The 27,821-nt window shown below is 63.4% G+C and overlaps 2 protein-coding genes across 2 annotated transcripts in view; both read right to left on the bottom strand.

Moving 5' to 3' along the window:
• Positions 1–1,728: 1,728 nt before the first annotated feature.
• Positions 1,729–14,100, bottom strand: LOC137230763 (basic salivary proline-rich protein 1-like). Its single transcript, XM_067750770.1, has 8 exons — positions 13,962–14,100; positions 7,545–7,663; positions 6,971–7,329; positions 5,047–5,203; positions 3,216–3,396; positions 2,998–3,128; positions 2,660–2,792; positions 1,729–1,889 (listed from the first exon to the last, which is right to left on the bottom strand). The coding sequence occupies exons 1-8, from the start codon at positions 14,098–14,100 to the stop codon at positions 1,729–1,731; spliced, it is 1,380 nt and encodes a 459-aa protein (XP_067606871.1).
• A 1,479-nt stretch (positions 14,101–15,579) lies between these two features.
• Positions 15,580–27,821, bottom strand: part of KCNQ1 (potassium voltage-gated channel subfamily Q member 1) — a 345,053-nt gene continuing 332,811 nt past the window's right edge. The window contains exon 16 of the mRNA XM_067747923.1: positions 15,580–16,871. Coding sequence (XP_067604024.1) covers positions 16,641–16,871 — 231 coding nt within the window. The 3' untranslated portion in view covers positions 15,580–16,640. The remainder of the gene's footprint in view (positions 16,872–27,821) is intronic.

The raw sequence follows: 27,821 nt of genomic DNA, 5'->3' as shown, positions 1-27,821 counted from the left end.
GAGAATGGGCCAGCAGGGCCACCTCGAGGGCCTGAGTCCCCTGCCTGGGCCTCTGGGTGGCCACTCTGCCAGGCCCCTTGCCCCGTGGAATCAGTGCTTCTTGTTTCTGTCTCTTGCACCTGACTCTGGTTTTCCTTTTCCTTTTTTCTCCTATCACACTGCTGCTTTTTCTTCTCTTTCCCAATGTCCCCCCTCCCCCCAATTCCTAAATCCAAATGAAAGCCCAGTAGGGGCTGAAATGTGAGATATACGCCACCTTCTGCAGAATGACCTGGGGCCGGATCCCGACATCCATTCTCGCTCCCCCCCCACCCCCAATCCGTTCCGCCCTGTTGCTGTGTGACCCGTGCAGGTTTTCTGACCTCTCTGAGCTTTTGCAGGCCTGTTTCATGGCAAGCAAAATGCTGACCTGTCTCGTGGGCAGAGTGAGAAGGAGCTAATGAAAATGGTAGAAAAACACTCCAGGCATTTAAAAAATGTCACGTAATTGCAAAATAATAATGATAACAACAGTATACTTTGGAATTTTCTGGAACTGAGAGCGGGCCCAAGTGGAATTTGGCACGGAGGGGGCCTGCCCTGGCCTCTGTCCAAGGGGGTTTAGTTACTGAGGCGTCCCCAGGAATCCGTTCTGAGGCGGCCCTTCTTGTAAGGAGGTCCTGCCATGGACCCCTGCTCCCCCACCGGCCCAGGGCCAGCTCGTGGATTTGCCGCCACAAGGTTTAGGTCACATGGTTGGCAAACCAGTGGTGCTTTTTTTTTTTTTTTAATTCTCAAAATGAAAATAGCCTTATATTTCCCTCAATTGTAGAAGTGTTATACACTCACGGTAAAAAAAAAATGCAAACAATACAGAAATGTATCAAAAAGAAAGTAAAATTCCCCGAGAGACATTCTCCTAGCCAAAGAACCCCAGAGATGGTAGCTTGGGGTTCTGTGCAATTTCGGGACCCACATTACTTTTTAGGTTCAAAGTGCACATTTTAGTACCTACTTTAAAGCATTAAATACATATACACACATGTATACACATATATTGTCTTAATTTCAAAATATTTAACCATGATGAGAGGTTTAAGACCCATAATATGAGTGTGGTAAACAAAATCACAGACACACGGTTTGGAAGAAAGATTTCAGTACAAGCAGCAGCTGGTGACTGTAGCAAAACTGGAAGATGGCTTGCATCTTAGCAAATGTGTTAGCAAAAGGCCAGACTCTCCCCAGGTTACAGGTTTGGGGGGACGTCATTATTGAAAAGTGGCAACACAAACAGAAGGAAAGCACAGACGCTCTCTAAAGAGACCGCTCACCAGTGCAGATGCGGCCACCGGACCTGAGGTCCAGGGCGGCCGGCGAGGCCCGGGCAAGGCTGCCGTCCCAGGACACCTTGCAGGGGTGGAGGAGTGCGCTCCACTGACAAGCCTCCAGCACCATCCCCAGGGGAAGATGGAAGCCTTTGGTTAACGAAGTGATTGCAGGGGGTCGGGACCAAGCCATGTTTGTCTCAAATGGGTGTACAAATCTCGTTTGAACTGTTTCCTGGAAAGAAATGAAAGGGGAGGCCTGAGGGGGGCACCTGTTAATTCCACATTGATAGGAAATGGTTCCCATCCCGTGACCATGGAAACTTCCATGGTGCATCCTGGTTGGGCATTTCTCACGAGCCACCCCCTGCCCACAGCCTGTCACTGTGTTGGCACAGATCCTGGGCTGGCAGGTCGGGCATCAGGGGTCGGCTGAGCCCTCTGGCCCAGGCCTGTCAGCTGGAGCCCCCGTGATGTCCCCCACTGAGTCCACTGAGCCAGGTTCTGTGCCGGGTGCTGGGCACTCCCGGGTGAAGGTGGCCGAGGGCGTGCCTGGGGACTGTCCTGGAAGCCCGGAGGGATCTGGGAGCAGGTGAAGGTGAGGGTGGCCGGCAGGGAGGGCACTCCAGGCAGAGGGATCAGCGACCAGGAGCCGTCACTGGGCTGGTGGCCGCTGGACCAGTTCACCATGCTGGCTGACTTTGGACCTGGCTCATGGATTATCCAATATTGTGGCGCGTCAGCCCTTTCCCCGGGCAGACCACAAAAATACAACAGAAAGTCTGAGGAACACACAGGTCCCTTTCCTTTCTAACGGTCCCTGTGGCCTGAGTTACATGTCAGGAGTATTTGCTGGCCCATAACATGGCCCTCTCCCTGTTTCATAGCTGGTGAGGGAGCGAGTCCATCACCCAGCAAAGCATAGTGTTTGTAAGTTCGTGGTTAAAATACTACAGGGACACGGGGCTGGGGGCGGGGGGTGGGGAAGGGGCGGGTGGGATGAATTGGGAGATTGGGTTTGACGTAGATACACTACCAAGTATAAAATAGACAGCTAGTGGGAACCAGTGATATAGCACAGGGAGCTCGGCTGTGTGCTCTGTGATGACCTAGATGGGTGGGATGGGGGGATGGGAGGGAGGTCCAAGGGGGCGGGGATATATGTATACATATAGCTGATTCACTTCACTGTACAGCAGAAACTAACGCAGCATTGCAAAGCAATTATACTCCAATAAAAAAAATACTACAAGGTCAGAAAGGACCTTCCCCAACATTTTCTCACTCATTCATGCCTCCTATCCATTCTCCCAAGCTCCCCCAGCTCCAGGCCGGCTGCACCCCCTGCCTACCCCTGCACCGCTGTGCGGTCTGGTCTGAGCCCCCTCTGCGCAGAGCTGTGGGTGTAGGGAGCCGGGGACCTGAGGGATCCTCCTCCCCTCGTGGGGGCGGAGGCCTGTGAGGGCAGCTCGGCTCCTGCTGGGGCTGGAGACAGAGCGCCCAGGAAGCTGGCTGGCCCCCAGAGGTTGTGCCCCCCGTGGCCTGCCCCATTTCTCGGTCCAGCCCGGCCTGGGCATCTGTTTCAGGATGGAAACGGGAAGGGCGAGGGGCGTCTGTCCGCATTCCGGTTGCTTGAGTCCCAGGAGCCGTGGCTCCAGTTAAAGGAGGCCCCACTTCTGCCAGGACTTACCTGGCCGCCCCGAGTGCCGTCCTGGGGCGGGGCCCTGGCGTCGGGGTGCGAGGGCCCGGCCTGGGCAGGGGTCCTCTGGCCACCCCCCGCTTCCAGCCCGGCCGCCCCTTCCCCGCCCCCACGCCGCGCGTCTGTTTGGAGAAGAAAGCGGGCCAATTTGTTTTCATTCAGAGTCACTTAAGATCCCATTTTGGAGAAATGAAAAGAGAAAAGCGCGCTTCCCGCGCCCGGCCCGCTGGGTACCCGCTCGTGCCCGGCGGCGCGCTGCTGGGGGGACGGCCCCCCACCCCTTCCCTCCTCGCCCCCTCCCCGCCGGCTCCGGGTCCGAGGGCGGCGGCCCGCAGGCCGGGCAGCGGCCAGGCCACGCTCATCTGCATGAAGGGCACACTCGCGGCCCATCTGCAAAGGCGCAATTAAACGCGGGGGGCGGGGGTGCCCGAAATTAGCATTTCCGCGGCCATCTGGCGCGAGGAGCGGGTGCGGCCGGACAAAGGGCGCCGGGCGAGGGGAGAGGCGAGTGTGCCGCGGCATTGACCTGCAAATGAGGCTTTGTCAGCGCATTAAAGCTGGCCGGACCCCCGACCCCGGACCCCCGCCCCCGCCTGCCCGGCCCGCGGCCCCTCGCGGCCCAGGCCCGGGCCTGGCACTCGGAGGCCTGGGGCCGGCCTGGCTCTCGCAGCGCGTGTGCAGGAGGCAGGCCGGGGAGCTTCTGAGCCCCCTGCGCAGGCCTGGTTCTGTGGCTGCAGTGTCCAGCAGAGCCCCTGGGCCTGGGCCCCCAGCCCCTGCCCCCGTGGTGGCGCCTCTGGGCCCTTGATTGCCCTGCCTACCTTGTGGGTGTCCTGCCTGGAATCCCAAGTGGTGGGTGGAGAGCGCGTGGATGGGTGGGGGCCGGGTGGGGGAAATATTACCTCGGGGAGCTACTAAAAACTGACCAGCTGATCACCTGGACATCACCCCACCCCCTACCCCAGTGGTGTTTAAGGCCCTAAATCTTTGAAAACGGTGACTTCGAAGTGTTTTCACTTAGGGCTTTAGAAGTCAGGAAGCCTTGGCAATGGGAACATAGCTTTCCAGCTTGGGGACCCGGTCTCAATGACAAGCATTCCCCCTGCCTTGGTCAGGACCAAGCCGTCAGAGAATCCGAAGCGTGGGAGGGGGTGCCGTCAGAGGGACTGCATGACTTCTCGGCGGGTACAGCTGGGGCCACAGGGAGGGCCCGGGGCCCTGGACGCAAGAGGCAGGACGGGGAACCCTGGAGGTAGAGTCCCTGGTCACTGGCAACAGCATTGCTCAGACTCTGGACACCCCCAAAGGACAGTGTGTGGCTGTCTCTGGACCTTAGTTTCCCCAGGTGCACCAGTGGGTGTCTTGTTGATCCCGTTCAGGGTGGCGCCCGCCTGTGGTCACTGGATCTCCTTTCCCTTCGGCACCAGCTCCCAGCCTATCTGAAGGGGTTGTGGGGTGAGGGCGATGAAGCTTCCCGGAGGAGGAACGTAAAGGGAAGGGAGAGGGACCATTGCCCATCCCTGCATCAGCTGGCTGGGGCTGAGGTCTGGGATTCTGTACAGGGTGTATGGGGGGGACACTGGAGATGCAGGTAGGTGCTGGGTTCCGAGGCCGTGAATGCTAGACTGAGTCATGATCTGTGGGAGTCTTCAAACACTTCCCCTTAGCAAGAGCCAGAATTCTAAAATCTTCCCAGAAATATATACCTCGGGGCTCAGGTGAGGTCTTTAGCTGCTCCTTCTGGGGGCCTAATGTCATCAGAGAGAAGCTGCAATTTGAGTAGTCAATAACACTCTAGTGACAATTAGTCTCCCAACTAATTTTCTTGGAAATTGGGGGTCCAGGGGCCGGTGTTTAACACCGAGTCTCTTCGGCAGGTGTGCTCAGACTGGGAGGGTGTCTGGTGTGGGAGCTTTGACTATCGGCCACCCGGAGGGGCAGGGGCTGTGATGTAGCTGAGTGACCCCCAGCCTCATGTGTGGGTCCTGCCTGTGAGGTGGGGCAAAGGTTTCTGGCCTGGGAGCTGTGGTGTTGTTTCTCCACCTGGGCCTTGCGTTTTTGCTGCGTGAATGGGGCAGAGTAGTACTCGGAGTGGGGGGTGGGCTGGGGTGGAACCCCAGGGGGCTCCCGAGGGACTGCAGTACAGCTGCAGTACAGGCGCTCTGTCCTGCAGCCTGCGGCTGTCCGTGGGGACGGGGCGCTGGAGGCAGGTACAGCCGGAGAGCAGGTAGAGGGGGTGCCCCCTTCTCTCCTAAGTGGTTCTTGGTGGGCATCTCCCATTCCCCACGGTCAGGTCCAAGCTATCAGCAAACAGTGGAGCCCAGCACGCAGTGTTGTGAACGACCGCAGCTCCCTGCTCCCATCCCCAGGAGTTCACAGGTCCAGCCCGAGCTGGCTTCCTGCAGGTCGGCATTTCCTAGACAAATGCCCAAGGGTTCTCCGTGCCATGCATCCCCTCCATAACCACTGAAGGGGCACTATCCTGCCTGTAGGGGAGGCGCTGCAGAGGACACAGTCAGGCAGGGTCTGCCGTGGGTGCCAATTGCTGTGAGGGGCGAGCCTGAGCCACGTTTGGCTGGCCCTTCAGGAAGTGTTCAGGGAGGAAGGACCCCTCGGCCTGGGCTTTGGCGAGTGAGTAGGAGTTTGCTAAATGGAGATGGGGAGGAAGGGCCAGTGTGATGGGTGACGGCGGTGGTGGCAGCCACGCCAGGGGTGGTGACTGGGGGGAGTTGGGGTGGCTGCTGCTGGTGGGGGGGAGGGTGGTGGTTGGGCGGCTGGGTCTGGAGACCAAGGCTTCCTCCTTTGGGTTTCCAGGCCGTGCTTCTCAAGCTGGGTCTGAGCCTATATTCATGCCTCCCGGCTACAGGACGCTCTTTTCAGTGTGACCAGCCGGGCAGAAGAGCTGAGTGACAGGCAACTCGTGGCCCAGCCTTTGGAGAAGCAGGGCTGCCTCTGAGCCCCGAGGCCTCTGAGCCCCGAGTCCCGGCTGGGGCTTCATGCTCAAGAAGGAGCATGGGGCAGCCTAGGAAGAGCCCTTGAACCTGGGTCCTGGCTGTGGAACCTGGGCGAGACCTGCATGGCTTCAGGCCTGGCTGCCAGGGTGGGACAGGACGGCACTGTTGCCCCATGGCTGAGTCCGCCTCCACTTCCCTCCTTGCTCCATCCCTCTCTTCCTGTCTGGTCCCCAAATGGCCAACCTGGCAGGAGACTTGGCTGCAGGAGACCCTGTTGGAAGAGAAATAGTCTCCTTCTGTGTCAGGGGCTGGGCCCTGTCTCCCACGGCCTCCATGAGGTCCGTGAGGCTGCAGCCTGCAGGCCTGAGGGTAGGTAGCGGCAGCGGGACAGCGAGACCATCTGAGGCTGGTGGTCTACAGGACCCCAAGTCATTCTGGGTCTCCTCTGCAGGGTGTTAAGGTGGGAGGGTGTGGGGGGCCTTTTGGACAACCTCAATGCAACCCGTGAATCCACTTGCTTCCTAGACTGCCCCGCAGCTGGCCCATCTGTGAAATGGGTCCAGGAAAACATCTTGGTGCGGGTGGGGTGGGTGGGTGGGGTGGGGTGGGGCTGGCCCTGCTGACCTCGAAGATCTTGGCCCTCTTGGCTGTTTCCTCCACCTGCCTCGCCCTCCCAAAGGCTGCTGCTCGACCCAGCTCTCCTTCTGCTCGCTCCGAGGGGACCCCTGGGTCGGCAAGGGCAGGCCATGGGCGCCCCATTTGCCGGCTCCACCCAGCTCTGCTCCTCTACAGTACGGAAACGCGGCAGTCGAGGCAGGCCCTGCAGCCTTGAGGGCCTCATCCATAAAATGGGTGCAGTAAGACTCGCCTGACCCACCTAGGGCCCTGTGGGGGGACTGCCTGCCTTAACGCTCGGCTTGGAGGGTTCCCTGTGACCGCGCAGGCTGCCTGCTGTCCGTGAGGCTCTGGAGGTGGGGCAGGGTCTCTGCTCCCTTCCCTACCCACCCTGTCACCTGTCCCGGGCACCCAGGGTAGGGTGCATTGCAGCCCTCTGTCCCCGGCCGTGGCCCTGGGCGGGCGGGCGGACGGTCTGGGCAGTGCTGGCTCTGGGAACCCGGTGCCCAGGCGTGGGAGGGCCCAGGTTGGGGAGGCGGCCGCCAGGTCGGGCCACGCCGTCCAGCGGAGGCTGAATGGGGGCTCTGTCCTGCCGCCTGCGGCTGTCATCTGCCGCTGGGATTCGGTTTCCTGGAAGCTGGTGCGGCTGCAGGTGGATTCTGCGCGGCCCGGTGACCTTGCCGCCCGGAGCCCGGGTGTCTCCGAGCCAGGCGGGGGCCACGGGGGCGGGGAACAATGGGGCCTTCTCCCGGGGGAACTGGGCCGAGCCGGCAGCGGTAAAGCAATCTGCCCGCGCCCTCGGGCCTCGTGGGCTTGCTGGCAGGGAGAGGGGCTGCCGGGGGCATCGGTGCCAGGCCTTGGCAGGGCTCGAGGGAGGCTGGGCCAGCCGGGTGCCTGGTAACCGAAGCCGCCTGGACGCACGCGGGGTTTCGTGGAGTATTTTCAGGGCACGGCTCTTCCTGCCTGCCTCACCTTGGGGCTGGTGGCAGGATGGAGACGGGCAGGGAGGGAGGAGATGAACGTGCCGGTGGGGGCCAGGGGGCTGGGACAGACCACCCGCTGGCCTCCTGTCTCCCCACGCAGCTTGGGTCCTGCGGGAGGTGAGCACAGGGGCCGGCCCTCTCCACTCCCTTTGTGGGGACGGAGATGCTCTGGGTGGCGAGGGGGCTTGAGGGCTTCCTGGTGGTTAAGAGCAGGGAGTTTGGAGTCAGGGGTGCCAGCTCACCATGTGCCCAACCTCCAGGCGCCTCGTTTCCATCCCTTGACACAGGGCACAGCTTGGGGAGCGTTTCCAGCTGAATCATGCATTCACGAGTGCATTTGTTCCGCCCACAGCTGCCCTCCTGCGTGTGCCTGCCTGGCCGCCTGGGGCCAGACACTGAGTCAGAGGCGGGTGGCCAGGACTCGGTGCCCCGAGAGGAGGCGTCCTCCTTCGAGCTGCAGCCTCTCCCTGCGAGCCTGAAGGGTCTTTCTGGAGTGTCCGGGCTGCTCTGCTCCACGGGGTGACGAGCAGAATCAGGGCGGCTGGGCACAGGGCACAGCTCTGGGACAGCGATTTCGGCTCATGGGGCGTGTGGGTCTGGGTGTCCCCAGTTCGGCCCTCAGTGGTCACACCTAGAAACAAGTGAATGTCCATGCGTAGGGGCACGCTGAGTGTGGGTACAGCAAATGGACAGAGAAGCTCTGTGCAGAAGCTCAGGAGAACGGAAAGGCCCCTACGGATGGTAGGAGAGAAGGTCCAGCAGCTGAATGGCTCGGATGGCTGGCCGCTACCAACGTGCCCTCGGAGACTGGGTGCCCGCGGAGCCCGTGTGCCCGCGGAGCCCGTGGAGCCCGTGTGCCCGCGGAGCCCGTGTGCCCGCGGAGACTGCATGCCCGCGGAGACTGTGTGCCCGCGGAGCCCGTGTGCCCGCGGAGCCCGTGGAGCCCGTGTGCCCGCGGAGCCCGTGTGCCCGCGGAGACTGTGTGACCGTGGAGCCCGTGTGCCCGTGGAGACTGCGTGCCCGCGGAGACTGCGTGCCCGCGGAGACTGTGTGCCCGCGGAGCCCGTGTGCCCGCGGAGCCCGTGGAGCCCGTGTGCCCGCGGAGCCCGTGTGCCCGCGGAGACTGCGTGCCCGCAGAGACTGCGTGCCCGCGGAGACTGTGTGCCCGTGGAGCCCGTGTGCCCGCGGAGCCCGTGGAGCCCGTGTGCCCGCGGAGCCCGTGTGCCCGCGGAGACTGTGTGCCCGTGGAGCCCGTGTGCCCGCGGAGACTGTGTGCCCGTGGAGCCCGTGTGCCCGCGGAGCCCGTGTGCCCGCGGAGACTGTGTGCCCGCGGAGCCCGTGTGCCCGTGGAGCCCGTGTGCCCGCGGAGCCCGTGGCACTCGTACATGTGAATTTGAACCTGGGCTGGGGGTCAGGCTGCTGCACCGGCCGGGAAGGTGAGCACCTGTTCATTCACCTCCCGGGAGGCGGCTGCCCTTTTCCAGTCTATGGAGGTGAGGTGTTTGAAAACATATAATGAGGATGTTTTCGTGTCTATACCTTGGGGAAAAGTCAGAGGAGGAAGAGAGGGGGGTGCAGAGGGGACCTCTGGGGACAGTGGGCCTGAGGCGCCGGGGTAGGGCGTTCAGCAGGCGTCTGCTGCACGCGCCTCATCGCCTCGCTCAAGGTGAGTCTGATACGTGGCGGTGGTGTGCAGGTGCAGGGGTTGGATGCGTGGCCCGTATTTACAGGTCCCCCCATCGCATCCCCTGCTGTGCCTCAGTTTCCCCTCGTGTAAGCGGTGGTTCTCAGAGGCTGCATTGCTGAGGCTTCGGAGGGGATGTCTAGGAGGCCTCCCCTGGAGCGGCGGGGAGGGGCCTTTCCCCTCTGCTGACCAGTCCCTGAACAGGGCAGCGCGGGATCACCCAGGCCTCCTGGGGAGGAGACCGGAGGGCTCAGGGTCAAAAATGGAGTCACAGGCGGGGCAGGAGCCCCACAGGCCTTGTGCCGCAGGGCCGGCCAGCTGAGTGGAAGGCCCACTGATTGTCTGCCGCCGGCCTCTCCTCTCCAAAGACCTTCTGACGCGGCCTTGTGGATGGGAGCGGGGATTTGATTGAGACACTTTGAAATTACGCAGTGACGTTACCCACCGTCTGATAGCCGTTTCTTTGGAAAGCGTCCCTGCCGGATGGGCCCTTCTCCCGGGTGAAGCTATGGCCCCACCCAGGCCCCAGCCCCTCAGGTCAGGGCCTCCACACCTCCACCCCTGAGCGCCTGGGCCTCTCCCAGCACGAGCCTCCTCTCCCTGAGCCCAGCTGATCCATCTCTGACCTGTCACTTCCATTGTCCTTGGCCAGAGGGGCCGCAGACCCGGCTTCCTGGGGAGTGGGCTGAGGGCACGGTTGGGGGTGAGCGCTCCCTGCGTGCCTGCCCCCAGGCCCCTCCGGCAGATTCTCTGGCCCCCAGGGGCGCGCTGGGATGGGGCTGAGGCCGCTCAGAGGGTGTCAGAAGCTGCGAGAGGCTTCTGACACAAGGGCCTCTTGGCGTTGCAGCAGGGGCTGCCTGTCCCCATGGATCCTGGGTCACCGTTGGCCTCCCTCAGTCGTTCCAGGAGAACTGGATGGGGATAATGAGGCCCTTACCCCATCGAGTGACCTGAGCCGGCCAGTCAAGTGGAAGGCCCAGCAGGGTCCCACTCAATGCGGATTTGCTATGGAGACGTCTACGTCAGGGACAGTTGTGTGTTGCAGTTGTACATAAAGACATGTTGCTGGGCCAGAGAGAACAGTTCACATGCACGTCTCTCCCTGACCTCAGGAGCTCTGTCGTTGGTGCCTGGTTGTGAGGCTGCTGTGGCTTTTGTCCTGTCTTCTCAGGCTTAGCACCCTGCTGGCAGCTCTGTGAAGCCGGGGCTGCGAAGACCATATGAGGCTCAGAGAGGTTAGGGGCCCTGCCCAAAGATGCACAGCTAGAGAGTGGCTGAGTCAGAATGGGAACATTCTTGCACCGTGTGTGTGTGTGTGTGTGTGTGTGTGTGTGTGTAGGGAGTGGGCAGTGGGGAGGAATAATGCTGAGAAGCCACCAACAGAAGTTCAGTGGGGTTTGGTAGATTCAATCAGTAGTTAGGCTTGTAACAGAGTTTCTTGAAGATCCAACAGGGAGTTTGGTACTTTCCTGCATGGCAGGTGCAATGGCAGCCATATTGGAGCCAGTGGGCATGTCCTGATGGAGCCCTTGCATTTCGCTGCATCGGACAGGCATAGTGCTTCTTGGCTCTTTGGCCCACGTAGGCCAGCAAAGGAGCTATGTTCATACCACCTGGGAATTTTCTGCGTCTTTTTCTCAGATCTGGCCTTTCCGGCCCCACCATCTAGTCCGAGAAGGCCAGCTCTTTGTTTTAACCAGTCCATTCCCCTCTGCCTCCTGGCTTCCTGGCCCAGCCACCGACTTCTCTGCCACTGGAAGTCCTGGTTCTTCTCTGAGGCTTTTTTTCTGATGCAAATTCACACAAGCAGGTGCTGCGTTGGGCCGGTCCTGCCCTGGGCCTTGGTTTCCCCATCTGCACCAGGGGGGAGGACCCATGTCCCCTGAGGCCTCTCTGCTCTAAGCATCTCCCTCCCCCAGCACAATCTGTGTTCCCCACGAGCACCCCGTCAACCCGCCACCGTGTGTTCTGCCACCACTACCGGCTTCCTGGGGCCGCAGACCAGGCAGGAAGACGAGGCTGCCGGCATGATTGATCCAGGCAGCCCGCGCCTCCCACTTTGATGTTGCTCAGAAAGATCACACGCTTCCAACAGGCTGGAAACTCGGAGAGAGTTTTGCCGAGCAGGGTGTGGAGCGGGGCTGGGGGACGGCTGGGGCTTCCAGAGTCGTGGGCAGGTGGGAGTCCCTGCAGCGTCCAAGCGACACGTTTTCAACTCAGTCTCCACACTCCCCATCTGTGCAACCTGGGTCCACATGCAGGAGGCAGGAGGAACTTGGTGTGCCAGGCCCGCGATGGGCACCCGTCCTGGGCTGGCTCTGGGCCTTCTCGGGCTGAGGGGTCACTGCCCAGATGTGGGTGAGACCTAAGCCTGGGATCAGGTGAGGGGGCGGGAGAGGTGTGGCCCTGGGAATCAAGGGCAGGCCTGCTCCCTCTGGGTGCCACAGAGGTGGGCGCGGGGATGAAGGCTTGAGGTGGGGGGTCTGACGACAAGAGCAGGGGGAGGGTCTGAGCATTCTCTGGTGTCCAGTAGGTCCGCCCTGAGCCGAGCTTCCCCCCTCCTCCACCTTCCGCCTCGCTAAGGGGCCTGGGGGCTGGGGGCTGGGGAGGCGGAGGCGTGGGGATGCAGGGATCCCCAGGCCTCCCCCTGGCATCCTGGTGCCTCATGGGGTGCTGAGGGGTGCTGAGGGAAGGCCCAAATGACAGAGTTAGGCCCAGCAGGTCACAGAGGGACCTGCTGAGAGAAAAGGATCTGGGAATCAGAGTGGAACCCCTCCCTCCTGCCACACAGCTAGCACCTGAGACCTGGACTCAGAGGCCTTGGGATGGGGCACAGTTGGCCAGGACCCCCATCTTTAGAGAAGACCCTTCCTCAGACCAGTGCCTCTGGCCAGTGTCGAGAGCCTCTACCTGCCCCCGCTCCCAGCCCAGGCCCGATCTGTTGGAGCTGGAGGCAACTCCCCCCTTGAGCAGGTGAAAACACAGCAGCTGGCCAGCGAGGTCAGAGGTCGCCTGCTCCTGGGCTCGGGTGCCGCCCGGCCGTGAGGCCCTCTGCCCGTCTGCCGAGGTTCTGCTGCGCGGTGGAAGGGGCGTAGGTGGGGACGGTCAGCTTCCTTAGGGCCTGGCCCCTGGCCCCCCGCACTCGAGGGCAATGGAAGCTCTGGCTGCTCTGAGCACGCGCTAGGCCTCGCTGCCTGTCTGACCCGTGCCGGGCCTGGTCTCCCCAGCTCCCCAGCCCCCCAGGGCCACAACGATAGGGCCAGAGCCAGGAAGGGGTGCCGCTGGGGGCTGAGAGTGGTGAGGCAGACGCCCTTTCAGACCCCCAGTGAGCCGATGGGGCCCAGGACCGTGAGGGCGGTCCTAGGATGAAGCCGAGGAAGGCAGGTTTCCGGGGAGCGAGGAAGGGCCGCCCACACCAGGCACTGGCCGCATGTTAGGAAGGGGGCGTCTGTCCCTGAGGGTGACCCAGCAGGTCCCCACCGGATGCACGCTCACGCAGGGCTGCGTGTGGGCCCGTCCCAGGAACCTGGCCCACAGCTGCCTTTTGTCACTCCACCCCTACCTAGCCCAGCTGTCTGACCACCCCAGTTGGGTCGCACACCTGACCCCCCTTCCAGGGCCCAGGATGCCCAGCCCTCCTCCCCTGAGCATCCCTCACAGGGCACCGCCTGGCGGTGCCCTGCCTGTTCCAGGCGTGGCCGCAGCCCCAGCAGCGCCGTTAGCCTCTTTCCAAACTCAAATGTTATCCCTTAATTCAACGGGCACTTCCTGCGTACCTAGTGGGGCCGGGCCCTGTGCCAGGCGCTCCTGGGCTGTGGCTCCCCGTGGGTCCTCAGAGTCCTAGCACAGCCCCCTTCTCCAGTGGCAGGCTGGAGGGCCTGGCTCCTGACCCCTGCCCAGTGCGGGGCTCGGCGGTGCCTGCCAAACGGGTCCTGAGCAGGGAGGGGGCTGTGGCTGCTGGCAGCTTGGGGCCCACTAGGGTGCAGGGAGGAGCTGTGTGTGTGTGGCGGCGGGGGGGTGGGGGGGGTGGGGGGGGTGGGGCGTGTCGGCCCGGCTGGAGATAGATGCCCGGCGTCACGGGTGAGTGGGCAGGGCCTGGGCAGTGGGGGCCGGAGCTGCTTAGGGTGCAGGACAGCAGGCTGTGGGCACCTTGCTTTGGCTCCGAGGGGGCACTGGGGGGTGAGGCTGGACGCAGCAGGGGCCAGGGAGTTGCTCTGAGGGGGCACTGGGGCCAGGCAGTGGGAGTGCGATGAGGCGATAGACCCCAGAGCCGGGCACCTCCTGGACCATTTGTCTTGTTGCCTTTGTGAAGCACCTACTGTGTGCTGACCCGGCCCTATGGTCATCAGCTCCTCCCCACACGCCTTCAAGAGGCACTCTGTTCCCATTGCACGGACAGGGGAGGGGGCAGGAGGTGCAGGTCGGCCCCTGGCCCAAGGTTGGGAGGACCTCAGGTTGCGCGGACACTGGCCTCAGAGACTGGCCCCCGCGGCCGAGCCCCGAGCCCTCCAGATGCCGTCCTCCTGCCCGGCTCCAGAGGGCGCCGATGGGGGAGGGGGCACGGGCAGAGGAGGTGGGTGCCCCAGGAGGTGGGCAGGGCAGCCCCCCCCAGCCCCACCCTCTCCCGCCAGCAGATGCTCTCGGCACCCACTGGACACTGAGGACCCCAACAAGGAAGCCCAATTGGGAAACAAAGGCCGGACGCCGGGGACAAACGCTCACGGACGTTGTCGGCGGGAGCGGCCAGGCAGCCAGGCGAGGCCCACAAAGGGGCCGGGGGCGGGGCCGGGAATGGGCCTGGGCTGCACATGCCACCGTTGCCCGGGCGACGGCCCTCTCCCGGAGAGGTCTGCTGGGCCATTGTCCGGGGCACACAGGACGTGTCGTACGCCAGATGGCCGTGTGCTGTGTAAGTCAGTTATCGGGGGCAGAGTGAAGGAATGCGGCCGCGCGGCGGGCCGGGGCGCCATCTGTTCCCTCAGACCGCGGGCACCGGCGGGCATTGAGCCTGGCCGGCCGGCCCAGCCTCCACTGCGGCTTTAATTAGCTAATTCCATAATTGGGCTTTATTTCAGGTAAATTGCATTTCACACCCGAGAGGGCTGCAATGGCCCGTCCGGGAGTGAAGCACTCGGGCACTTCGTGCGCAGTCGATAATACGCAAAACAAAGCCGGGCTGGGTGCAGGGGCCGCTGCCCGGCCCAGATGGGCGGCCCGAGCGAGTGCCCCGAGGGCTGGGGGCCGTGCCCGGCAGCGGGCGGGGCGGGGGCACCGTGGAGGGCCCCGCTCTCCAGCCAGCCGCCTCCTGGGGTTTCCACAAATATTTACTCAACAAGGAAACAACAGCTTTTGCCTTTCCAGTAATTGTTGCTCTCGCCCCTCCCCCCCGGGGGTTTGGGCTGGGGAGGCCCCGGGCCCTCGCTGGCCCTCCTCCCCTCCCCCACACCGGCCAGTGCCCGACGGCCAGACGTCCCCTCGGGTGGGAGCCAGGGCTGGGCTCCGGGGAGCCCCTGGGGCTCTGCAAAGGGGGACCCAGGCCCCTCCCCTCCCACAGGGGCCCAAGCTGACATTCCACACGGACCAGGAGTTCCTGCTTTGCGGCCACCTGGGCACCTGCCTCCAAGGAGACTGCAGGGGTCCCGTCCAAGAGGGAGGTTGGGGAGGGCTCCAGGCAGGACCTGGGGGGAACGGAGCTGGGCCTGGAGGAGGCAGGGGCCCAGATGCCCGTGGGCAGCAGTGGGAGGCTGGCAGTGGGAGTGGGGGCAGGTGCTGTCCTGGAGTTAAGAATTAAGCCCGAGACCTGAGAAGTGCGTGTGGGATGTGAATCCTGAGGACAGGGTCCCCAAGCTGCTTGTCTGGGGGCGATGACCCTCACCTGTTCGCCCCTCCCCCCTTGAAGGGTCCCAAGACCTGGGGGTGGGGCTGGTCTCATAAAGGGCTATCAGGGAGAGCTTCCTGTAGGAGGGGGCTTTGAGCCTGGCTGGAGACCAAGGGAGTGGTTTCAACAGATGGAGAGGGGACAGGAGAACCCCCCGGCAAAGGCACCAGCAAGAGCAAAGGCTTAGCGGGTGGGCTGGAGCCCGACCTTGGGTCGGGGGGACAGGAACAGCCCGGCCTCCAGGTGCTCCTGGGTCACTGGCGCCACCCCATTCCCAGGAACCCCAGGCCAGGGGGTTGAGGCTTCTGGGCCCCCTCACCGGGGTGGGCACAGACGGGGTGAGGGGTGCTGGGGTGTTGAGGGGTGGGCAGCAGCTCCACGGGAAGCCAGGTTGTCCCCAAGATGGGTCGCTTGCTCCCCCAGGAAAGGAGGCGAGAGCAGGGCAAGATCAATTTTGTGATTCCACATTTATTAGGAAAAACCTGAACGGTTAAGAATCAAAATCACACTGTGAAATTCATTAAAGCACAGGTTCCAAATCACCACAGATTATTCTGATTTCGGCGAGGCGGAGCAGGCCAGAGGAGGTGGGTCTCGCCAGAGGTGGTGGCGCCCGTCCGCTCCCCTGCAGCTCAGCAGCGGGTCGGGGAGGCCACCGTCTGTGTGTCCGTCCAGCTGCTTAGACCAGGCAGGGAGCTGGAGGTGAGGCCCACACACAGAGCGGGGTTTGGGGACCCTCCTCTTTTCTCCGGAATGGGTAGGAGAAGCTGCCAGTCCAAAGTGGGGGACCTGAGCACCCCGGTTCCACTGGTGGGCAGCCCACCCCCAGTGAAGAGCTCTGGCCACAGCGGTGGACACGTCCCTCCCGTTGGAAGCTGTGGCCTCAGGAGCAGCTCCCCGCCAGCTCCTGGCCTGAGTCAGCATCTCTGGAGCTTGAGGGAGTCAGGCCCAGGCCCGGGGGGGGGCCTTGATTGGGCCTTGCCCGTGGGCATCCTTTGTTCGGCATGGGCTGGGCCTGCCCTGCCCTGCCTGGCCTGCCTTCTCCCTGGGTCCCCCTGGGCCTGGCTTTGAGGCTGGGGGTGGGGTCCTCACAGACCCTGTCCAGGCCGTCCCTCTGTCTCCCCTCAGGAATGCCCCGGGGCCTGCACACAGCTGTGCGGCTCCCTGGCCATACATGGGACAGACCAAGTGCCTGGGATGCCCGGCCTGACCTCCTGCCGCTCTGTCCCGAGTATCAGGCAGGCAATGGGGGGACCCCGGTCTTGGAGCCGAGAGGCCCCTCCTCCCAGCACCCAGCCAAATTCTAGTACCCGCTGGCTGGGAAGAGGCGGTCTTGAGCCCCCCAGGCAGGCCGCAGGGCCCTGTCGTCCACCGGGCGTCTGGGGCCCTGGAGGGCGGGACTGCCGTCTCGGGCCTTCGAGAGGGGGCTGAGGCCTAGCGGTGCCTGTGCTGAGTGGGAGGTGGGGTGGGCCGGGCAGGGCTCCTCCGGGCCTCCCCTCTCAGGCCTGGGCCCCGAGCCCCCATCAGGAGCCCTTGTCGGGGCCCCCGCGGGGCACGGTCAGCTGTTCGTAGGTGGGTAGCGCGTTGCTGGGCAGGAAGAGCTCGGGGTTGATAGAGCCACCGCTGTGGGGCTGGACCACCTGGGCCCCGCCCCCGCTGGAAGGCCGGCTGCCCGGGGAGCCTCCGTGGTGCTGGGCGAGCAGCTGGTGCAGCATGTCTGTGATGAGCGCCAGCCTCTGGTCCAGCTGCGTCACCTGCGGGGAAAGGATCAGAGGTGAGCCGGGCGGTGTGCAGGTGGCCTCAAGGCCTGGGTTCCTTGAGGGCCAGGGGAGGGACGGGGCCTGGCCTTGGTCACGGCTGTGTGTGTGGAACGCGCGCGCGTGCACGTGTGTGTGTGTCCGTGGCCCCTGTGCAAGTCTGCACGTGTGCACACACGTGCGTGGAGGGAGCCCCGCTCTGCAGCCCTCACCTGAGACCCAGTGGCTGAGCAGGTAGCAGGGCGGGGCCCCTCCCCTGCCATCTACCCCCACCCCCATGCCCACCAACAGGGTTTGTGCCTCAGGGTGCTCTTGTCAGGCCGGGCACAGTCCCCAACTCAGCAGGGGCACCCCCATCTTCCCAGCTGAGCCCCCAAACCTGTACCAATCCCCAGGGGTCAGCCAGGGCCACACGCCCACCATGCTTTTCCCAAAGGCCTTTCCCACGCTGAGCACTGGGGTTGCCCACCCCACGAGGTGGGGTCGCCCCATGAAGCTGGAGGGGAGGTGGATGGAGGATGGACCTGGGGCTGCAGGTACTTAGCAGGGGCTGCTGGATGGCCAAGATGGGGTGGGGCTGGAGTGAGCCCCGGGGGTGGGAAGAGGACCCCAGGGCCCTCAGAGCAGGGGCAGGGGTGAAGCAGACGTCCTGGCATGAGCCGGCATGAGGCGTGGCTCACCCTGGGGCCTGCAGTGCCCTTGGGGGTGGTTCCCCCAGGGTCTCCGTCAGAAAATAATACCCGCCTTGGGTACCTGGAACACTGGAAAGACTAGAAACGATGGGGGAGGGAGCGGAGGTGGCCAGATGGTCACCGATAAGGGCCAAGCTGCGAGAACACAGAGCTGCTTCGGGGGAGAGTGTGGCTGGGGTAGACGCCCGGGGACGGCTCCGCCAGGGGGCAACGCCGGGGCTACGGACGCGGCAGGCCGGGCTGGCTGGGGCCGGCCGTCCACCTGGACACACACACGGTCCGCGATGTGTGTGCTCTGAGCCGCCCTGGGCCAGACTGCCCCAGGACCCACCTGGGCCCCACTGCTGGCGGCAACATCCCCACCCCAGGACCGGACGGAGCCGGGTGCTGGCCAAGCGGGTCGGCCCCGGGGAAGATGCTGTGGGTTGAAGAGGCCACAAATGCTGTGGAGCTGGGTCCCCGGGTTGGCCCGGGTTGGGCTTCAGAGGCGGGTGGGGCAGTCCACAGCCTCTCTCCCACGGTGGACGGTGGACGCTGAGTCAGGGGGAGGGCAGGGCTGGCTGAGGGGGAGCAGGGGAGGGTTCTCTCCTGAGTTGGGGCCACGGGGCTCTCTCGAGACCCAGCAGCAAGTAGGGCAGGATGGGGGCTGGAGCGTGGGGCAACAGCCCCCCTATCAGGACGGCTGCCTGTGAGGTGGGGCCTGTGACCCATGTCCCCAGCTTCGCACAATGGCGGCTGCAGCACTGAGGCCAGTGCTGTCTCCTGGGGCCTCCTGGGCTCCCCTGCGCGGGGGACTGAGACCTCCTCCCCTGCCCCTGGGCCTGGGGACAGGGACAGCTGCATGTCTGAGGCCCCCTCAGCCAGGCCAGGGGGGCCTAACCTATTTTCTCAGACACATCTGATACCGGAGCCCAGGCTATAAAGGGAAGGGGGTGCAGAGCTTCTCTGGTTTAGCTGGGCTAGAGCCTGAGGCCCGCACTCAGCTCTCCCCACCCCTGCATTCCCCCGGGTGCCTCCCTGACACCCTAGTCCCACCATATGCTGAGGCCACCCACAGACGCAGGCCCCGAGGCCCCAGGAGAAGAGTCTCGTTTGGGGTCTCTGGCTGGGACCCTGGCAGCCCAGCCAAGGGGGGCTGGGGAGGACCCTCTCCTCGGCCCAAGACCGCCGGGCCCCAGTCCCACTGCCCGCCTATGCCCTGGGAGACCCGTGGGGGACCCTGCGCGCCTGGCAGCCTGGAGCGAGCCTTGCACGAGGCTGGTGCGGGCGAGCTTCACGTTGCTCCGCTGTGCAGGCCCCGGCTTGGGTATTGATTGGTTTGGCACCAATTAGAGCACCAAGTACATTACAGAGGAAAATTTGTGGTTTCATAAATTTTCACTTTATGCCGCTTGAACATCTGTTGAAGCCCCCAGCAGGGCAAGTGGGTATGGAAGCCTTTATAGGGTGTTCTTGGGAAAAAAGGAAATGGAAGAATGGCTGGGATTCAGGAAGGGGTGGGGCTGCCGGGCACGGCTGGAGAGGGGGCGCATCCCAGGGGGTTGATAGCACAGCCCCCACTGGGAGCAGGCGGGAGGCTGGCCCCAGGCCGAGCTCGCCCTCAGGGGGCCACCTGGGGCACTCAAGCCCACCTCGGCCCCCTGGGCTGCTGCTCATGGGAGATGGGGCTTTGGGGGGGGCTCACCGGGCTCCCTGGTCCCAGGGGACATGCTCCCATTAGCCAGACTGCTGGAGGTGGCAGGGGCGCCGGGGGCGAGCTCGGATCTGGGCCAGAATCCCAGAGCCGGCCCAAAGCCTGGGCCTCACGCCTCCCCCTCCTTCTCGCACAGGAGAGGAGCGGGTCTGGGGAGGAGGTTAACATGCCGCCACTGATGGGACGGGAGAGAGAGCAAGTGGGGCAGCCCGCAGGCCAAACCAGACTCCTGCCAAGGCCCCCCGGCCACCTGCTGAGTCCTTCTGGTCCTCTGGCCACCCTCGGGGTCCCCCTGGGTCTTCCTGGCCCCCTGCAGGGTCCTCCCGCCTGCCCAGCCCCAGCCTGATGGGTGGGGATCCTCGGAGTCACCCGCCTGGTCCGGCTTCAGGGCGTGGTGATCACTGGTGGGCCAAGTCCTGTGGAGCCATGTCTCCCCCCCACCCCGGCCGCCCGACCTCGGTGGCTGACCTCGGCGCCACACGCCCCCCGGGGCTGTCTGCTGCTCGTCGCTGGCTCTGGGCTGCCTGAGCCTGCCCTGCACTGCCCGGCCCCTGGGGCCCGGTGATGGCCTCTGCCCGGGTGGGCTTCCGTCCTTCTCAGCGACTGATCCCCTGTCCCCACAGTGTGGGGTGAGCCTGGTCAGGCTGGTCCAGGAGGCCAAGTCAGATCCCACGCTGAGACCTGGCCGCTGTGCTGTCCTCCCTGGGCCTCAGTTTCTCAGCTGGGAAGTGGGGGCATGCTGCTCCTCCCGTGGGGGGCGTTCTTGAGGATGGAGCAGGACAGTCGTGTAGGAGCCCGTGCCCGCGGGCTCTGTGAGCGTGACTCACACCTGCCACGCTTCTCCAGGGCTGAGCACGTCCCAGAGAGATGGCCCCTGGGTCCCCCCGCCCTGGGTTCTCCTCCTCCCAAGGAGAGCGCCTTTATCTTGCTTCATGTTCGATGGTGACACCCAGTGAGCACTTCATTCGGCCGGAGGGAGCGGCCTGAGCCGATCCCCAGCCGCAGAGAAGCGCGTGCCTCCGGGCAGGTGCCCAGGTGAGGCGCTGTCACCCGCAGAGGAAGGCAGTGCCCGCTCGGGGACCGGGACGGCGTTCCCCGGGAGCCGCTGGGGCACATCAGTTTTGGGGATCTTGGATCTCGTCATTATTTGCAATTTGATAGTGACCAAAGGGCAAGGCCAACAAAAGCTCCCTTGTTCCCTGCCTCCATTCACCAAATTAATAACCATAAGAGGACTCCCGGCCCTCGGAAGAGAAAAAAAGCAATTAGAATAACAACCAGTTAGAGAGCCCCGGGCGGTGGTGACAAACCCAGGGGACGGGATTCCTGTTTGATGTGCTTATGAATTTGTTTTCGAAAGAAAATCTTGAAAAAGAGTCTTTCAAGGGAAATTTTTGCAGAACCTGCTCGGCCTTGATCCCAGCTCTGGACCCGCTGATGGCCCTGGCCACGTGCAAGCCCTGGGCTGTCTCGGCCACACTGGCCAAAGACGGACAGGGGTGGGAGACACCGAGGCCTGGGGCTCGCGGGGAGGGAGTCCCCTGCCCTGGGGGGCAGCTCGTGGTGCCCCAGGGTCCCCGTGGTCAACATCTAAAGGGGGAGGCAGGGCTCCCCTTGGGACAGCCCAGGGCCCTCTGCAGGGTCACAGGGCAAAAGACCTCTGGGCTCTCCTCTTGTGTGCAGACTGTGCCGGACCAAGAGTCACTGAGCCGCTCTCGGGGGCAATGCTCAAAAAACACCAGGCACTGAGCTGGATGCCAGCCCTGGGGCCAAGCTGGGCTGCTGGGAGTTGGGGGTTCCCGGTATGTCATGGGGTGCGCGGGGGCCTGAAGCTCCGGGGATCCCTGCCCAAGCCCACATGCCGGCGACAGGCGCAGGGACATGGCCATGACTGCTCAGTGTGTCTGTGCACAGGCCCGCTCAGTCCTCCTGACGCCCTGCGACACGGCTCTGCCCCCTTCACACCCCTTCACACACAGCAGGGAGCACGGGAGCGAAGCAGCCAGGGAGCAGGGGTTGCAGAGGGGCTGCTGCTGGCCTATCTCCCCCTTCTGCCCTGGCCACAGGCCTGCGGCACCTGCAAGGCCCAGCACTGCCCAGGTCACAAGCCCCTGCTCCCCGCTGCTCCTGAGCCCATTAGACAGGCGACACAGCTGAGGCCCGGGGACACAGTGGGCCTTGAGTCCCTGCATGCAGCTTGGAGGGACCAGGTGGGGCCTGCTCATAGCCGGGGCAGGTCCAGTGGCCCATGGCAGGGGTGCTGAGCCGGCCACACCTCCACCCCTGTCCCTATCCTGGCCGCCCAGAGAGGGAGCCCCGCGCTGGACAGCTCAGGGCCGAAACCCGCCTTCCCTGTGCAGGGCCCCAGCCACACCTCACAGTGCCCTGGGTGGGCAGTCCACCCTGGCCCCTCCCAAACATACAGTCTGTGAGGAGCCCCCAGCACGGGGCGGGACGCAGGGTATGGTGAGTGAATTCTGACCGGTGGGAGGAGTGCCCGCTCCCACCCCCATTGGAGCCCGGCCACAGCCTTGGACGACGGGCCTGCTGGACCCAGGAAGGACTCAGGCTGAGAGGTGACACTGCACCCCCCGGTGGGGTTCAGGTGGTGGTCCTGGGCCCCCCCCCATCCCAGCCCCCGGGACTCTGGGTTCTCCATCTCCATAGAATGCCATTTCTTGCCCTACCCCTGGCCCTGGCCCTCCCTCTGCAAGCCGCTGCTTGGTGAAGGAGGGGGTCACGGTGACCTGTGACCTTTGCCCCCTGTGCCCTCCAGCACATGCAGGTGATGCTGAACCCCCACATCTAGGGCAACGGATGCCACTGAGAGAAAGCGCCAAGGTGGGGGGATGCTGACTGCGTCCTGGTGTCTGCTAGACCATGGCAGGAGGAGGGCCACCCTGATGTGACAGCTGTGTTCTGCTGTCCTCTCACCCTAAGCACCCAGGCTCAGGCTAGGGACACACCCCAGACCCGCACACTCGATCCCTGGGGACCTCAGGCCTGAACTCAGACCATAAAACCATGGTTTTCCTGCACCTCTGTTGAGCGCCCCCCCCCCCCCCGGCACCCACCCTGTTCCGCGCACATTTTCCTCATCCCAGAAAAGCACTCCAGAATCCCGCACCCTGCTCCACATTCTGACTGTCAGCAGAACTTGGGAACCCCCTGCCCACCCCTGCTCCCAGCCCAGGCCAGACCGCCAATTTTTTATCCTAGGACTATTGCAGTAGCCTGCCAGGTAGCCTTCCCCCACAATGTGGTCCTTTCAAAACACAAACCAGGTCACATCGCTGCCCTACTCACAGCCTCCTGAGCTCCCCCCTCACTCCCAGGAGAAGCCTGAGTCCCACCTGTGGCCCTAGACCTGTCCCCCGTTGCTCTACGGCCTCCCCCACCTTCTTCCCTCTGCATTTACTCCAGGCCGCTCTGCTGGCCCCCAAACATGGCAGCACGCGCCTGCCTCAGGCCCTTTTCCCCAGCGGCTCCCCTGCCCACATCAGCCACCCTCCACCCTCGGACCTCACCAAAAGCACTGATCGCGGCCATGTCCCTCCTTCTGCCACGGCCCCCCACCATCCCCACGCTGGTCCTTATTTGCTCCAGGGCCGCTGGCCTGCGGTTGTGTCTGCTCACTCCTTAGCTGGTTCTCCCACTGGAACTGGGCTCCAGGAGCCCCACTCCTCTGCCTGTCCTTGGTGGTACACAGAGGGCCCTGTTCACATTTGTGGAACGATTATGGTGGGCGCTACACAGCTCAGAGCCTCCACGCCAGAGCCCCCGGGGAACCTTTCTGCCAAGGGGGAAGGGGGCGGTGGTGCGGGGTACCTGCCTGCCTAGGGCCAGCTGTCCTGGGGGGAGGTCCCTGCCCGGCGGGCAGCCTGGCCCCCGCTCCCAGGGCCCTGCCCCTGGCGCTGGGAGTTTGGGAACGCCCCTCCCCCACGGCGAGAATGCGGGAACAGCACCCATAAATCATCCTTTCGTTAGAGCCCGTGGGGCTGGCCGGTCTCACAGAGCCGGGTATGAGTGGAAATAGATCACAGCGCTTCATAACATTGTAATTTATGGCAGGAGACGGTGTAATTGTGTTTATGACTTTGTTTTAGTGCTTTAGCTCTTGGAGAAAAATCAGCCCGTTTTCTAGCTGCCGAGGTTTTACTGCCAGTCCCCAGGGCGGCCGGCCCGCCGAGCTCTCTGTCCTGCGGTGCACGGTACACCCAGCCCGATGAGGACACAGCCTCGGAGCCTGGCCCACAGCCTGCTGGGCTGGGCGTGCGCTGGGCATGCGGGCCGGGGCGGGACGTGTGCACGCCGGTCTGTGGGGGGCCCTGGGGAGGGACGCGTCTTGGGTGTGCGGGCCGCAGGGCAGCGGGTCAGAGCCTGCGGGGAGGGCCTGGGCACACAGACAGGCTGCCTGGGCTCATGTCCTGCCTCTGCCGCTTCCTGGTTGGGTGACCTTGGGTGAATCACTTGGCCTCTCTGAACCTCAGTTTCCCCATCTGTAAAATGGGGATGCTGGTAGAATCCCCCTCAGCAGGATGTTGTAAGGATTGAATGAATTAATGCAGGAAACCACTGGAAAGAGTGCTTGGCATCTGGCAAATTCTGATTAAGTCTCCTGTTGACCATTTTACTGTAATTATTGTTAGGAATTTGCCTGTGTGCAGCGTGGCCTGAGGGCCAGTTGGCACGTATACGTGAAGACGTGTGTGTACGCGAGTACTCAGGCTTTACAAGGGCAGGGAGACTGCATGTGCAAGAGTGCACGCGCCGCCCCGGGTGTGGTTTTGCACAATTCCCTGTACCGTCCACCAAATCATTCCCTGAGCTGCCAAAGGGTGCAAGTGTATCTGCCTGGACCTCTGGGCCCCTGGGCCTTTGCACGTGCCACAGAGGTGAGCACCCTTCCACCAGGCGGTGATGCTGCTGGGATGGGGCAGCTCAGCGGGCGAGCAGTGGGGGCTCTGTCGGGTGCCAAGCGCACTCTCCTAACTGGGAGGTAGATGCCACCATCTCTGGAACCCCTGGTCACCGACACACCAGCCGTTCTGCCTGTTTCCCAGGGTCCTCTGCCCAGGTGGAGTCCAGGCAGGGGGTGAACCTTGGCCAGAAGAGGTGGGCGATGTGGCAGCCACTTGCGCCCTGGCCCCTGGGACTGGTGCATTGGTTTAGCGTCATGAATCAGCCAGGGTGGGCGTTTCAGAGGCTGTAGACCAAGGCCTCTGTCCTAGCCACTGTCCCTCAAATCTCTCACTGTCTGGCTGCTGGGTGGCAGGTGATCTGAGCCGTCACCAGAGTCAGCCATGCCTCAGCTGGGTCCTCGGCACAGCATGGTCAAGGTCCTGGTCACCCCAGACCCTCCTGGGGCCTGCCAGTTCCTGGCTGACGCTTGCTGACCACCCCTTAGGAGTGCAGCTTGCTCCCCTCTGAGAGAGTGTCACGATGGAGAGAAGAACCTTCTACCTGCCTCACGGATACACGCTCACCCAGGGGCAGCCCCACAGATGCCTGGGGTCCGCCAGGCACCCGCAGCATTGCTTCCGTCCAGGCTGACTGCTGAGGGGGGCGGGTGTCAGGATCATTATCATAAACCAGGGCCACCTCTCCAGTGTTCATCCGCCGCAGCCGGGACAATCTCGTAGGCCCTCTACCCCACAGCCCAAGGACCCCCGGCTGCCGGCACCATCTCCACACAGACTCCCTCGACGCTCCGCCGCAGCTCTGCACTCTCCCGGGGGCCCCAGAACCCCGTCTCCACTGGCAAGCAGGTCTAACAGCATCTTGGTGCAGCAGGGCCCAAAGAGAACTCAGACTTGCGCTGCCCGCAATCCCATCCTCCCATCTCAGAAAGTGGTACCGACACCCACAGAGCAAAGCACTGGATTCCCCTGGCGCTCGCCCACGTCCCACCCGCTCTCGAGAGCACACGCTCTGAATCCAGCACCGCCCCCCTCCACGCCCCCTGCCCAGGCCAGTGGCATCCCCGGCCTGTGCTGTTGGAATCGCCTCTACTTGACTGGTCCGTCCCCCTCCCATTCACTCCAGCGGCAGCCAGGCTGAGTTGTCTCCCTCTGCGGAATTACCAGTGCACCCAGAATGAAATCTCACCTCCATCCACAGCCCCTGAGCTCCGCGCCGCCCCCTCACCGTCCTCCCTGACACCCTTCTCTCAGATCCTGGGCACAGTCCTCTCGATCCTGCCTCAGGGCCTTTGCACTTGCCACTCCCTCTGCCTGGAAAACTGTCCTCCACCACGACATATAACCTGAGCTCAAATGTTGAGAGTGGGCTCCCCTACCGCGGCCAGGCCTTTGACCATGCTGTCACGTTCACGTCCCCAGAGGGTCTCCCAGAGCCTGGCACATGGTAGGTGCTCACTAAATACACCTGGGATGAATAGAGTTGGTGTTTCACAGATATTTGCTGGATGAGAAAATGAGGTCTCTGCCATCTCCCAGGGCCCCAGTAGTGGGGTGGGGGGCAGATGTCCTCTAAGCCCATTGCTCCTTCCCTCCCCAGGATGCTGCTGGCCAGGCCTTTTCCTTGTCATTGACTTGTAAGGGCTCTTTGTATATTAAGAAAGTTTGTCCTTTGACATGGACATCACACGTTTGCTCCTGGTGTGCCGTTGGTCATGTGAATTGGTTCATGGCAATTATGATTATCATTTTTGGTCATGTCATACAGAATTTTATTTACTTTTTCACTTTTTTATGGAGTCAGAGTCGTTTGCCTTGTCCATTGCGGCTTCTAGATTTTGTGCACGCTTGGAGTAGCTTTCCCAGTTCCGACCCTGAAACATTTTTTTTCTAGGACTTTTTAGATCTGTATTTCACCCTTCACTCGTTGAACGGTGTGGGACTGATTTTGAGCTGCAGGCCTGCTTTCAGCGATCAGCCTGTCGATACATCACGCTTCACTGAAGGATCTTTCTTTTCCCCATGGAGCTGGAACATTCTTTCGTACATGCTTTGCAGTCTACAGTGAACCGTCTTACTCAGGGTGGTCTTAATGACATGTGTGGCTAGTGGGTGGCAGGGCTGTTCTTTCTTGAGGTGAAAGACACTGCTGGCTCCATCCGGGGGTCCAGCAAGGGAGGTGGCCAGGGGGGCACGGACCAGCTCTCACCTGGACAACCTCAGTGGCCTCTGCCCTCAGCCCCACAGTCTGAGAGATTTTGCTTCTCTGCTCAGAACTCTGAGAAACCCCACTTTGAGCTCTGAACATAAAAGGAAAGTCTGGGGCGAGGCTCCAAGCTGTCACCCCTCCCCCAGGCAGCTCCAGCATGAGGCCTCCTCTCTGCCCTGCTCCCGCCTCTTCTCTCTGCCACCGCTGCCAGGAAGTCTTCCTGGATTCTCGCGTGGCTCACACCATCACCTCGCCCACATTTCTGCTCAAGGCTCACTTCCCCACGAGACCTCCTCGGGCCCTGAGCTAAACGCGGCGACCTGCCCCCATCCTCCATCTACTGTCTTTTCCTCCAGGACTCACACCGACGTCACCGGCTTATTTATTATATTTTCCGTCTCTAGCTGCCCGCCCCCCCACCCCCAAGGACGAAAGCCCCATGGGGGCTCTGCGTGTGCTGTGTTACCCATGTGCTCAGTCGACACCCCTGCACGCTGGGCCACCTCCTCCCTCCAGCCGCATCTCTGTGGGGGCCACGTTTGTGCCCAGAGTCGTTCGCAACCACCGCCTGACTGTGCCCACTGAGGCCGCCCTGCCTGGACTTTGGGGAGGAAGGCTCGTGGGACGGCTTACGGAGGGGGCAGTGGCAGAGTCAGGGGGCCCCAGGCAGCACACAGCTTCCTGGGCTCCACGGGAGCCTCTTCGCTTGGAAGGGGGCCTGGGCAGTGGGGACCAGGATACACAGAGGCCAGGAAGCTGCCCATGGTCACCTGGTGGGTGGGCTGGTGGAGGGGGAGACCCTGGCTCAGGATGGGCGGGGCTTGGGCCTCCCAACAGGCTGGCCAGCCCCCTAGCTGGGGCCTCAGGGGGGTCCCGCCAGCAGAGGCCAAGTGGGGGCTGCCTGCCCTGCCCACACGGGCAGCCCCAGGCTGGCCGACTCAGTCACCCTCCTCGGGGCCGGGCGAGCGGGAATGTAGGGCAGGCTGGAAAAAGGCGCTGGAAGCCGAGAGGCCGTGTTTGTGTTGGCGGCAGGGCGGAGGCCCCACCTGCATTTGATTCTCCCCCGCTTCCCCCTCCCGCGCTGCCCCTCTGACGAGCCTCGAAGTCCTGGAAGCCAGGGGGACGCCGGGCAGAACACTTTGTACTGGGAGCCAGCGAGCACCCGGCCACCCCAGCCAAACCCCCAGCCCCGGCGGGCGGGCAGGCGGGTGACACGCGGCCCAGTGACGGCGGGCAGGTGGGCAGGGGCCACCCAGCAGCTCCGTCATTAGAGTCCCACCTGCCTCTGTCTGCTGCTACCCTGGCCTGGCTGCCCCCAGCCCCCCTTCCCCGCCCCCGCCATCTCGGGGCCATCAGCCAGGGTGTGGGCAGTTCAGGACCCCTGGGCCCGCAGTGCCTCTCGAGGTGGGTTCACCCTCCATGAGTTCCACAGCC

This window comes from Pseudorca crassidens, chromosome 9, assembly GCF_039906515.1.
Source record: "Pseudorca crassidens isolate mPseCra1 chromosome 9, mPseCra1.hap1, whole genome shotgun sequence".
NCBI lineage: Eukaryota > Metazoa > Chordata > Mammalia > Artiodactyla > Delphinidae > Pseudorca > Pseudorca crassidens.
The sequence above is the reverse complement of the archived record's forward strand: the minus strand, read 5'-3'. Positions and strand labels throughout refer to the sequence as shown.